This window comes from Leptonotus elevatus, chromosome 5 (assembly GCF_054856555.1).
Source record: "Leptonotus elevatus isolate MCC_2025b chromosome 5, RoL_Lele_1.0, whole genome shotgun sequence".
Lineage (NCBI taxonomy): Eukaryota > Metazoa > Chordata > Actinopteri > Syngnathiformes > Syngnathidae > Leptonotus > Leptonotus elevatus.
The window spans coordinates 14,858,804-14,871,937 of record NC_141243.1 but is presented as its reverse complement, the minus strand read 5'-3'; the positions used below and the strand labels follow the sequence as shown (position 1 = coordinate 14,871,937).

The 13,134-nt window shown below is 37.4% G+C and overlaps 2 protein-coding genes across 2 annotated transcripts; one reads left to right on the top strand and one right to left on the bottom strand.

Annotated features, from left to right (window-relative positions):
• Positions 1 to 318: 318 nt before the first annotated feature.
• On the bottom strand, positions 319 to 6,147 carry tchp (trichoplein, keratin filament binding). The gene is made up of 13 exons (XM_086075712.1): positions 6,084 to 6,147; positions 5,619 to 5,816; positions 5,197 to 5,395; positions 5,049 to 5,105; positions 4,792 to 4,860; positions 4,492 to 4,662; positions 4,274 to 4,386; positions 4,137 to 4,203; positions 1,994 to 2,166; positions 1,713 to 1,794; positions 1,444 to 1,611; positions 1,220 to 1,324; positions 319 to 1,134 (listed from the first exon to the last, which is right to left on the bottom strand). Exons 2-13 carry the CDS (start codon positions 5,810 to 5,812, stop codon positions 1,102 to 1,104), a joined length of 1,431 nt encoding a protein of 476 aa, XP_085931838.1. The 5' UTR covers positions 5,813 to 5,816; positions 6,084 to 6,147; the 3' UTR covers positions 319 to 1,101.
• Positions 6,148 to 8,673: 2,526 nt separating this feature from the next.
• On the top strand, positions 8,674 to 12,540 carry gltpa (glycolipid transfer protein a). The gene is made up of 5 exons (XM_086076635.1): positions 8,674 to 8,790; positions 10,326 to 10,384; positions 11,598 to 11,731; positions 11,806 to 11,956; positions 12,358 to 12,540. Exons 1-5 carry the CDS (start codon positions 8,688 to 8,690, stop codon positions 12,538 to 12,540), a joined length of 630 nt encoding a protein of 209 aa, XP_085932761.1. The 5' UTR covers positions 8,674 to 8,687.
• The last annotated feature ends 594 nt before the right edge of the window (positions 12,541 to 13,134 follow it).

Sequence of the window (13,134 nt, the reverse complement as noted above, 5' to 3'; positions counted from 1 at the left end):
GGGGCTCTCGAGGACCGGACTTGGCCACCCCTGCTTTAAAGGATCTTTATGCAGTTTGTCACATTTTTACTCACGACTGCCACCTCTGGCCCAGGGCGTAACTGCAGCATCAGTGTCAGACTCGTTCATGGTGCGCGTGCGAGCACGATCTTAAAGCGACAGCCACAGAGGACAAACGAAGACATGACTTCAAATGAGGTAAGAAAAACTCCGCCCCTTCCCAAAGAAACTGTGGCGTGTGAGGGTCCGCACACTCTACTATAAAGGGATGATAAAAGCTGATGGGTGCAGTCAGAGTAAAACAGTCAGGGCTCTTCGTACTCATCTGGGCATTGGTGGAGCATGCATGATGTAGAAAAAGCTTTAATATTAGCTTTTTAAATGGCACAATGCACTTTTAATGAACCCGAGAAGAAACAGATCATGGAGCAACCGTTGCACACGCCCATTTCCTGGTTGTGAGGCAGAGGTGGAGCGCTCCAGCCATCGCCAAAGTCATAAAAACACAGTATATACAATCAACATAATGGTGTTTTACAACAACGCTGAACTATATTTACAGTTTAATATGTACTAGTGGATACATTTTTAAGGATTGTAGTTTAAAAATGGCCAACATTTATGGCAACTTTGTATTCATATAATTTCTCATTTCTAGTCCCTGATCGTAAAATAATGGTATCAGTCACCGCCGTGAGTACCGATACCTTAAAATAAGACTGGTATTGGCACCGATACGATACCTGATATCGGTAGTCACCCATCATAGTCAGGTTGATACCACCTCTGCCTCAATTTGAGACAGGAAAAAAACACTTTTCAGGTCACAAAAATGGCACACCCGCCTTTTCATAAGGCAATGACTGTGATTCAAAGAAAGAACATGATTGGAATGGAATGCCATTTACACAGCCTCACGCTCACACACCGGTGGTCGGCCGCTGCCACGCAGGGCGCCGCCGGGTCCACTGGGAGCAGATCGAGGTTTAGTGTCTTGCTCAAGGACACTTCGACGTGGTCACCAGGAGGTGAGGATTGAACCCACAACCTCGCAGTTTGGGAGACGACCACTCTACCACTGAGCCACACCGTCCCAGTTGCTCATGTCCACACTACTCGAGGCTTGTTGTATCTCTGAAATGATCAAAAAAACAAAAAAAGTTTAGTCGGTCTTTACATTTAAGAGTTACGTTTCAGGATCAGTGAATTGTGATCTTACATTCGGCTGGTATATGCCATTGATTATCCTCTGCTTTCTCACTTCCTCCTGTAGTTCCTCTATCCTGCACTGCTCCTCCCACTGATCTTGGAGCTGCTGCTCCTCCTGCAGGACGCACAAGCAAACTACATTATACGGCACAAAAATGGAAACGCGACATCGTCTTTTCATTCAATTGCCTCATCATCATCAGTCATGTGTGAGCAACACCAAATCTTTTGCACCTGTTCTTTTCTGCGGCATTGCTCTTCTTGTTCCCTCTCTTGGCATCTGAGCTCCCTCTCCAACTCCAGCTCCTGGATCAGTTCCTCTCGGCCCCTCAGGGACTCTAATTGAGCCTCGCGATTTTTACGCATTTTCAGCTCCAGCTGCTGCCGTCTTCCCACAAGCACCTTTAACAGGGCAAATATAAGAATGCTCATTTCGTCTTTTATTACTTGGGTAGGAATGGCTGTGAGATGTTACAAATGTGCCGATCAAGAAACAAGTGCACCTCATGCATGAGTAGTTCTCTGGCTTTTCTCTCCTGTTCCCAGGTTGCTTCTCGTTTCTCCCACACACTTTGAGCGTCCTCCCTTAAATGGAAGGTGTATTTCGATCATGTCCGTTAAGAAGGCTGAGTTTGGAATCATTCACTCATTCCCTGCTGCCTAATTACAAGACACTGAACAAAATACTCACTACGCATTCAAAAAGCACTATCCAAAATGGCCAACTCGCTATATACACAACATGCAAAGTCACTTTTAGAGCAGGCCGAAAGCTGGCGCTCACCTGTGTAGGAGGTCCAACTCGGCCTCCCGCTCTCTCTCCAGCTCAAGCTGCTCTTCAATCACACGATTCATCCAGGCAGCGTCAGCGAAGACCCTTTCTCTTCGTGTCCCCTCCATCCTAAACATGTCTTGCTCTCCTTTCAGCAAGGCTGCCAGGATCTTGTGATCAGACTCCTGGGGGAGGCAATAAAATTGTTGAATCATTCCAAGTTCTTCATGACCATTGATTGCTGCTTTCGCTCATGTTCTATTTCAGTCAAGCAAAATACACTTTGTTAACCCGACGAGTGATGACTATTAAATCGTTCGTCGCCATGGGAACGGTGCACGCCGGCTGGCCACATGCGCCGATGAATACAGTATTTCTCGACAAGGTCCGAAATGGCCATTCACGACACTCACGTAATTCCCAATGGTGTCACTATCACTATCCATCTGGTCTAACACGGCATTCCCGCATTCCTGATAGAATCAAAGCTTCTTGACTATCACTGCCTCCAGCGGGAGTCTCGTAATCGGCCGCTTGCCGTGCAAGCAGGCCGGGGTTGCCAGATGCTGTGTCAAATATTCCCCACAATGTAAACGGTTTACTTTGCTTTAAAATCGAGAGATTAGCGGGAACTGTTTTTTCTACACTGTACTGTGTAACGTTTGAGGATATCTGTGTTTGAAATGCTATTGGGATCATTGTGGTATATTCATGGTTTAAACCCAGGGGCCAGCAACCTTTACTGTCAAAAAAGCCCTTTTAGGCCAAATGAATAACAAGAAAAATCTGTCTGGAGCCGTGAACATTTGAACATTATGATGAAAGAAACAGTGTGTAAATTGTTAATCTAATGTACTGAGGGTCCAAGAGCTAATAAGAGCTATAACAGCAAATATGCAGCATCCAATACGTAGAGATTGCGTCTACCTTTCGTCTTTGGTATTTGGATTTTTTGGTGTAATTTTTTAGACTTAGTTTTTAAAAGACTTTTCTGCCTTTCTGTCAAATTTTTTACAATTTTCTGAACATATTATGGTCATTTTCTGCCTCTTCTTTTTTTGGACATTGTATGGCTATTTTTTTTTTTTTTTTTCTGCCTTTTTTTCTATAAATTCTCTGACATTTTTGGCAATTTTGTGGGCATTTTATGGCAATCTGGGGGATTTCTTCTTTTGTTTTTGGTTCTTTAGTTTATAGTGATATAAAGTTACTATTTTAAATGTTTTCTTTTCTGCCTTTTTATAATAATTTTTTATCCATCCATTTTCTTAACCACTTGTCCTCGCAAGGGTTGCGGGGGGCGCTGGAGCCTATCCCAGCTGGCTTCGGGCATTAGGCGGGGTACACCCTGAACTGGTTGCCAGCCAATCGCAGGGCACAGAGATGAACAACCATCCACACTCACAATCACACCTATGGACAACTTGGAGAGTTCAATTAACCTGCCATGTATGTCTTTGGAATGTGGGAGGAAACCGGAGTACCCGGAGAAAACCCACGCAAGCACGGGGAGAACATGCAAACTCCACCCAGGAAGGCCGAAGCCCGGACTCGATCTCACGTCCTCTACTCTGGGAGGCGGACGTGCTAACCAGTCATGTACCGTGCAGTTTTTTTCCATTTAACTTTATTATCTATCGTTCAGTTGACAACTTACAAATTTGGACTTTGAATTTTTTTTGAATATTTATTTATATTAAAATCATTAACTTATTTATAGAATATTTTATTTACACATTTAAAATAAATATGTAAAAATAATACAAATTTCTACTTTTTTTGTTTTTTTTAAGAGATCCACAGAGAGCCACAGTAGAGAGACTGCCACACGTGGCTCAAGAACCGCAGGTTGCAGACCCCTGGTTTAAACCATTATATAGGCAATTACAATCACTTTTAAGGGAGCATCAACTATTCACATCATTTGTTACTTGGTCTCAGTCCCTATTCTTCGTGAATAGCCAGAGATCTCTTTTTTTCTCAGCTGTCAACCAATGTGCCCAAGACCCTACAACCCGATCAAAATCTATAGGACAGAATCTTTATCTCTTCTCATTGGGAGCAGTTCACCAATTTAAATGGATTAAAGTGAAAATTATTTGGTTTGATAAAACTTCATGAATACAACATTCTTAGCGACAATTTAAAGACTCACCAACTCTTCCTGCACCTGCTGGGCCCGCCTCCTTAGCTGAGCTCTATATTGTCGGATCAGGAAGTTCCTAATTGAAGTATTCAAAGATTAGTCCGCCACCAGCTTGAATGTGTTTGCACCTCATGACTTTTCCTTACCGCATTTCAGCCTTCTTGCGCCTTTCCTCAAATTTTCTTCTCTCAGCATCCATCTTGTCCAGCTCCCACAGCTTCACCTGCAAAGCTTCTTCTTCCTTCTTTTGATAAGTTGCCTTGGCCAGAGAAAAAAATAAAGAAATAAAATATACAATAAAAAAAATATATATATATAAACCATCCCGCCCCCCAAACATGTGCTTTTGTAAATTTTTGAGTACCTCTTCTTCCATTAAACTCAGTTCTTCCATTTTTTTGTGAAGTTCTTTTGCTCTTTGACGCTCTTCAAAATTCCTATATTCCTCTGCTTGTTTGATCTTCTCGAGGTCTTCTCTTTGAGTCCTCTCACATTCATTTTGAAAGTGACACATCTCCTCCGCCTCCACTTCTTGCTGCATGGTTGAAGAAATTAAAACATTGTCAACAACAAACTAAGAGCATGGATTTGAGAATGTTTTAGATTTGAAACTAAGCTTACAAAAGACACAAGAAAATTGATATGACTAGGCTGGCTATCCTACCTGTTTCTTTTCAGAAAATTGTACTTGCAACGGATTGGCAACCTGATGTTGTTGTGAGGCCGTGTCAACCTGTGAACAAATTAAATGCAGGGAGGAACTTAAGACCTTGAACAGAAAACATATTTTAATATGTGTTCGCCATTTACAAAACAGATATAGTGTTGTTTATCATAACCAGAGGCACAAGCATTGTCCAATTTGTGATGCTCCCACAGTCTATAGTTTTTTTTTCCTGTTTAATATATCTAGTTGGCTACCTGGTACAATTCAGAGTTGTTTCTCTTACGATGCTCCTTCAGAAGCTCCTGAGCTAGCTGGGGAAAGTACAGCACAAGACAGTAACAATGATAAGCATAACACACAGACTGAAATGTATACAGGCTTATAATAATTCACTTAATCTACCTTTTTTCTCCTTTCGTCTCCTAACGAGTGCTGCACATCTGCTTTGTTCACCAATGCACCTCGCTGAGGTACCACAAGCTGCATTTCTCCGTCCAGTTGCTTTTGCTCCTCTTCAAGCATGTACTTGAGTCGTATCCTGCGCTGATCCAGAGTGCTCAATCTGTCATTCACCGACTTCTGTTTACAAAATGCTGCCATGCTGGCAAAGCATAGACATAAGTTGTTCCCATGTTTTTAAAATGTGTATTCATGTAAGGAACACTATACGGAAATACTCTTGAGGATACATCATCAATTTATCCATTTTCTATACCGCTAATCAGCACCTAAGAGCCTTAATAATAATGTGTATATGGATCCTTCATATGCATTTCAAACAATCACCGGAAGTAATAACATTGGTTGTGTGCTAGCCTGTCTACCTCTGCTCAAAGGAGTGCCTGGAGGTCCACTCGGAGTGGAAATGAGTGCGGACACCCTGGTCCCTGAAGTACTTAGCATTGACGGCCAACTGCTCCCGCCGCCGACATTGTTGCTCCCTCTTGCGAGCCAGCTGGACCCCAAGCGCCCGTTGCCGAAACGGCGGCGCATATGTGGAAAATGACGGCAGAGCCATGAACCTGCGAAAGACAAACTGATCATTACGACAAATGCTACATCCTAATTCTTTCCTCGCTCCATCTACGTGACGTAGCTTCTGTTTTGCTTACAAACGCATCCAACAGACAACCGTTAGCTTATCACATCGCTACGAAAGCACATTGAAATATATATATTTTTTTACAAACATTTGGCTCCAAAGATGTCGGGTGGTACGTATTCGCTCATAAGTAATCTTTAACGAGAGTTTATAATAAAATGAAGGACTTTTTAAAAGAGTATTATACCAGAGTCATCCGTGGTTACCGCCGTTTGATTGTCTTTCCACTTCCTGGTTACGTCCCATCACGCTACAACGGAAAGTCACAGAGACCAAGTACATAATTATTTTTTTTAAATAAAATAAAAAGGAAGCTCTTTTAGTGAAGTGAATAAAATAATCAAAGTAACCTAAATAAATAAATAACATAAATAAACTACTGTTAGGTGATTTCCATACTTTTGTATTATTATTATTATTATTATTGACAACATATAAATGGACAATTCAGTAAAAAATCTTGCCAATATAACAACCATCAACAAAAGTATATACAAACACTCAGACATTCCATTTCAATGTATGTTACATCATCATAAACCAAAATTACATATTAATATTATGATAATATGGAAATGCTAAGTAAATAAAAAAAAAAAATTTGACAGATGTCTACTTAACAGTTTAGAATATGTTTCCAAAATCTTTTGGCCTTTCTTATTGTTTACAACTTTAAGATATCTCAACAGGAAATCAGAATCTTATTTTTCTCTCACTTTATTTAAAATATCTGTAAACATACACTTTGTAGAGAGGATGCAACGCCTGAACATGGCAACAATATAAACAACAACAAAAGATTATGAGAATAAACAAAAACGGGGGATTCTTGCACATCACGTCATTTAGAATAAAAGAAGAGCGTATATATCAAAAATCAAAACAATAAATACTGCTTCATATTGGCACTTATTTTCCTTGCATATTTGTTTCTTTCACACTTCTTCAAGCATACAAAAAACAACTTAAAATCAGCCATAAATCCTTGAAAGGAGGGTTTACAGTTGTTCCATATAGCTCAATGAATATGATGTTTATCCATTAACAAAATAATATTAACTAAATCCGAAACAGAAAAATTCAAATCATCCATAAAGAAAATAACATGACTTTATTCAATTTGTGGAACGTCATTAATTCTTACTGACATCCAAGTTCTTATATCAGTCCAAAATCTTTGTGAAATATGGCAAAGAAAAACCAAATGATCCAAAGTTACTTCATCATTTTGGCAGAAGGAACAGTTATCTACCTCAAACTTAAATCTTCTCTTTAGAAATTCTGCCACCGTGTATATCTTGTTTATGATTTTAAAATGTGTTTGTTTCACTTTAGGCAACGTGGGCCACCTAATGTATTTTGCAAATGCCTTGTTTATATTAACTCAATTTACTAAATTAAAACCCTGCCAAACTGTCCCTCTACTAAAATCATGAAATATTCTGGTTTTAAATACCTTACTTTTTTTTTTTGGTCAAATTTCTCATCAAAAAGATTATATTCATCCACCTTTGCCTTTGAAGCATTGTTATACACCAAAAAAACAACAACAACTCTGAATTAAGAGAATCAAGGGTAAAGGGATTACACAGCAGATTTAGCTATATTCTCTTTGAGTACAGTTCAAGTTATATTTCACTGTAAAGTCTAAATAACTTTTTCAAAAATCCATTAAACCAGTTACAAATACAATACTCTTCTCAACCCATGTGGTTTTAAATATTGATTTTCTATTGATCATAATTACTCTATTGTTCCACAAAATTGTTTTGTGAGGAGAAAAAATCTGGGCAAATATTATTCCCCCCCCCCCCCCCCAATTTAAAAAAAAAATGAAAATTAGATAACTTTATCGGGACTCTGTTTACATCAAAATCACATTTCAGCACAAAATCTTTTTAAACAAAGATCTAGGAATGTGCTAGCACATAGAGTTGGGTTGTGACAAACAAGACTTAATCCAATTCACTCTAAAGGTACCAATCATCGATTCAAATTCTGGAGCTTTCACACCACCCTTGTCATATTCCTTAACTAGCTGGGATCTTTTAATATAATGTGTTTTATTCCTCCATAAAAATGGAAAACTAAAACTAAAGGCTTTATTAACTCATTCTCTGCCATTGACGGCTATAGACGTCAAAAATTAATTTGAACTATTTCTATTAGTTTAACATTTTTTCCACTTTTGTTAACAAGAGTATTAAAACCTAGGAAAAAAATATTGTACATTTAGACCAGATGTAAAATGTGTGATTAATCATGAGTTAACTATTGAAGTCATGCGATTAATTACAATGAAAAAATTTAATCGCCTGATGACCTAATTTTTAATAATCTTTTCTTGTTCTTTTTTTTAAATAATCTTTTTTCAAAAATAAAATAAAATAAATAAAATATTTTATATATATTCATATGACAGTATTTCAACCTAATTTATCATTTCAAACTAGATTTTTGTTTAAAAAAAAACAGTACTAACAATGAAATGCAGCTATAATTTCATCATGGAATCATCTCGTGCCAAGAGGCAATTTTACAAACAATTCGTAATTCTGTATTGTCAAGTGATATCAACAAAACTTAATCTTGGCTTTCGCCTTTTTTTAGTCAGCGCAATTGTTCAACACAGCAATTGAATTTGTCTATTGTTTGTATTAGCAGTGTGTGTGTGCGTGTGTGTGTGTGGGGGGGGGGGGGGGGGTGTCAGACAGTCTCGTGGAGGTCACTGTAAGTCTATCAGTCTGTTGCATTCACCTCGGAGTGGACAAGAGACTGCAGACAAGAAGTCATGGCTCTGCTACTAGAGCACCAGTTCCGACCACTGCCAGCTGACAGACAAGTGGAAACCAGACCTTTTCTAGAGGCTGCGTCTTACCTTCCACCATTCTTTGGTAAGTATGCAGTTCCACCCAAATTTGGAAAATTCATTTATTATGTTTATGATTTTGAAATACAGGGTAGTTAGTTAAAAAATAGTTAAAAACAGAAACAAAAAAATAACGTGTTTTGCATTTAAGTGCTTCTGACTGTTGGGAATTCATAAACTAATCTAATTGTTTGCTTTGTCAAGTGGTTACAATAAAAACATTTTTTTTTAAATCAAATACTGTAATGGACTTTTTAGATCACATTTCTCTTCACGAAGCGGCCCCCGATTGTTTTATCATGCATAATTTAATGACCTGCCCTGGATTTGAAGTTGTGAAAATGATTAGTATGGTGTTGAGTTCCGCTTGCCCATTCATCGGCGCAGGGCACCTTTGTGCCACTTCATTCTGTATTCATATGCCAAAGGTTCTCTATGGAAATTGCCACGTGAAACCTTTTGGAGGAACCAAATCTGATGTCAATATCAAACACTTTTTCTCTTGTCTCTCATTGTTTTTTGCTGATCCAGAAATCTTTTGGCCATGACCCATTACAGGCCCACGAAATGAGGATGTGACTGGCACTGTCTGCTACTTTCTCATTTGTTTTTGAGTTCCTGCTCAAGCTTGCCTGAAAGTTGCCTGTGAGTCGAGCAAGCGCCACGTGGGTCCACATACGGCGTCTCATTGTTCATTTTCCTGACACCAAATACTCCACCTGTCTAGTAGCCTAATTAAAGAACAACTAATGACAATACAGTGCTAATGGGTCTTTGAAAAGAGACACTATAGCGGCTCCAAAAGAGGTCATTACAAGGTTAATCACCTGGAGTAAATCATTCTACTGTTTCAAAATGCTCGCTTGAAAACCCTTACAAGACATTTTTTCGAAATGTACAAGCCAGTGATAGAGTTTTGATCTGAACAGTGTGGATAACTATTTGTAATATTATGTTTTTAACTCATTCACTGCCATTGATGGCTACAGATGTCAAAAATTCATTTGAGCTATATTAGTTTCACATTTTTTCCAAGAGTACGAAAAACCTAGAATTTTTTTATTGTGCATTTATAACAGATATAAAATTTGTGATTAATAGATTAATTACAATTTTTAAAAATTAATTGTCTGATGCCCCTAATCTTTTATAATCTTTTTTTGTTTTTTATTAGGGGCATTTAAATTTGTAATTTATCACATGACACTAGTTAACTCAAGATTAATCAAATTTTTTATATCTGTTCTAAATGTACAATACATTTTTTTTAGGTTTTCATACTCTTGTTAACAAAAGTGGAAAAAAATGTGAAACTAATAGTTCAAATTCATTTTTGACGTCTATAGCCGACCGACAATGGCAGTGAATGAGTTAAATGTTTGTGGCTCCATAACATTTTTCAATATTTGATGCCTGACAAATAAATATATTTTTTACCTTGTTGACAATTGTTTGATGAAGCTTGCAGGAATACCACAATTATATTGAATATGATATTTTGTTTGTCATACTTTTGGAATGAATACAAATTGCAGTTCTCTTAAAACAATGTGTCCCCAGACTGCCTTGGCCCGACTATCTTCGCACCCATCAAGTCTGACATATTAGCGAATATTACAGTAAGTATAAATAAATGTAAGCAAAGAAATCTATTCAACTGAATCAAATTTAATTTAGCTTGTTTTACTGCTTCAGATTACCTCATTCACTGCCATTGACGGCTATAGACGTCAAAAAGTCATTTTTACTATTTACATTAGTTTATTATTAGTTTAACAACATTTTTTCTGCTTTTGCTAACAAGAGTATGAAAATCTAGATTTTTTTTATTGTAAATTTAGAACAGATCTAAAATGTTTGATTAATCGTTAGTTAACTCATGTGATTAATTACAATTTAAAAAATTGTGTCGCCTGACGCCCCTAATGAAAAATAAATAAAAATAAGGGGCGTCAGACAATTCATTTTTTAAAATCGTAATTAATCGCATGAATCACGATTAATCACAAATTTTATATGTTATAAATGTATAATAAAAATATTTTCTAGGTTTTCATAAAAAATGAAATGAAATGAAAAAATGTTAAACTAATATAAATAGTTTACATGATTTTTGTACATTTATAGTCGTCAAGGGCAGTGAATGAGTTAAACAATAGACATACTATGATGACCTCATATGTGGTCAAGGATGGCGCAGTTGCAAATGCACTTCACTTTATTATCACGAGCAGTAACAGAAAACACATTCATGCAATAGCTGCTATCGGCTATACACCCAAGCGCTCCACACACTCACTTTTAAGCCTGACATAGAGTTCACATAACATTCCATTAGACTTAATTTCTTTCATCTCTCATCTACTGTATGGACTCCGTTTATATAGTGCCCCTAGTGTTTACATTGAGACTTGCTTCTGTACTAGTTTTCTGGAGTTTAAAAATCAATTTTAACTTTTCATTTATACAATAGAGAATTAATGTGAATATTGGCCACCTCTGTAAATGTGTATAATTGTTTGTCATACCCACAGAATATCGTTACTGTTGGGCGGAAACCTCATCTGTCCAAATATGGTCAATTTAATTTTTTCACAAATCACTACAGTTAATCATTGGGTCTTTTTTCTTTTCTTTATACAAATTACAGAGCCATTCAAAGTATTGAAAAAGGCTTCATCTCTGACCAAAATCAATGGCTCAACTTTTTTTTTCTCTTGTACCCTGACAAAGGATGGTTTTGGAGATGTGAAGATTTCACTCAACGGCAACAATAGGTTTGTCACATCATAACGAAATAAGAAATATTTTATTTTGTGGTCAAATCTTTAGAAAATCAAGGCAGTCTATGACACCAACCCGGGCCGCTTCAGGACCCTTCAACACATTTTGGAGGTGGAGAAGGAAATGTATGGCTCACAGTGGCCCAAAGTTGGAGCCACGGTGGCCCTCATGTGGCTAAAAAGGTTTGTATGCGAAAAGCACATGTGTGGAACACACGCTATAATCCTGTTCTCATAATCTCCTTACATATCTGAAGGGGTCTACGCTTTATCCAAGTGTTCCTTCAAAGTCTGCTTGATGGTGAGAAGGATGAAAACAACCCAAACCTCATTCGAGTCAATGTGACCAAAGCATATGAATTGACGTTGAAGCGATACCATAGTTGGTGGCTTCAGCAGCTTTTCAGGGTGAGTTCTCATATGTTTTATGAGATATAAACTCGTAGACGGTCATAAAAGCAGGAACAGTACATATATGCACATCCATGCATCCATTTTCTAAAGAAGATTCCAAACTCCACACAGAGTTGTAATTCAAACCCGGGGGCTCTCAACAGTCGAATGAAGTACAATACGTTGTATAAAGTGTTTGATCAAAAAAAAATTGCCTTTACAATGATAATAATGCTCAATTTTTATTACTACCAATTTCTAGACCACTGCAAATGACACAAATAAAAATAACCAAATTTGTCAAAACTGCTACTACAATTGTTTGTTTTTTTGAAAATGTAAGTGTCAAGATTCTGCATACTACTGCATATTTAGTGATGTGTTGTTATAGAACTGACATTTGTGTTTGCTTCTAGGCAGCTCTCTTTGCCGCCCCGTACAGGTCGGAATTCCTGAAGGCGCTCTCCAAAGGCCGCCAAGTCAAGGAAGAGGAATGTCTGGAGAAAGTAAAAAAATTCCTAATCAACTTCTCTGCCACAGTCGATTCAATTTATGAGTTGTACAATAAATCGAATGCGGACCTTGACTACAGAGTTTGAGTGAAAAATAAGCCATTGTCCTTCTCTGATGTGCTTTGTTTACACTCTACATGGTCTTAAACAACTTAAAATAATACAAATGTACTATCTGTGCACTTTTGTGTTGTGTGTGTATGCTATCAAGCTATTATTTTTACGATCGTTATTCACATGACTTGCAATGCCTGACTTTATATCGATGTTTTAATGAGATTGTTGATTGTGTGCATGCCCACCTGAGTGAAAATGCATGTTCACTCAGTATACAGAATAATACCAAATGTCTATAACAAACATACTCAACATAGATTCTAAAGTATTCATCTGTGTACTTGAGTGTTAACCACACCTGCACATGGACATTTTGCACTCTTTCAAAACACCTCGACGCGTTTTAGCAAATGATGAAAGCCTCGAGTATCTTACTGTATGTGAATTGAAACTTGGTTGTGGCATGCAAAGTGTGCAGAAGCATGTTATAGATTTGCATAACATGCATAATACTATGTACAATAAACAAATATACAACATTTTATTTGTTTTTCTTTGTCCATTTTACTAGGTAAATAATAATAATAATAATAATAAAAATAATGAAGGAAGGAATTGCACTTC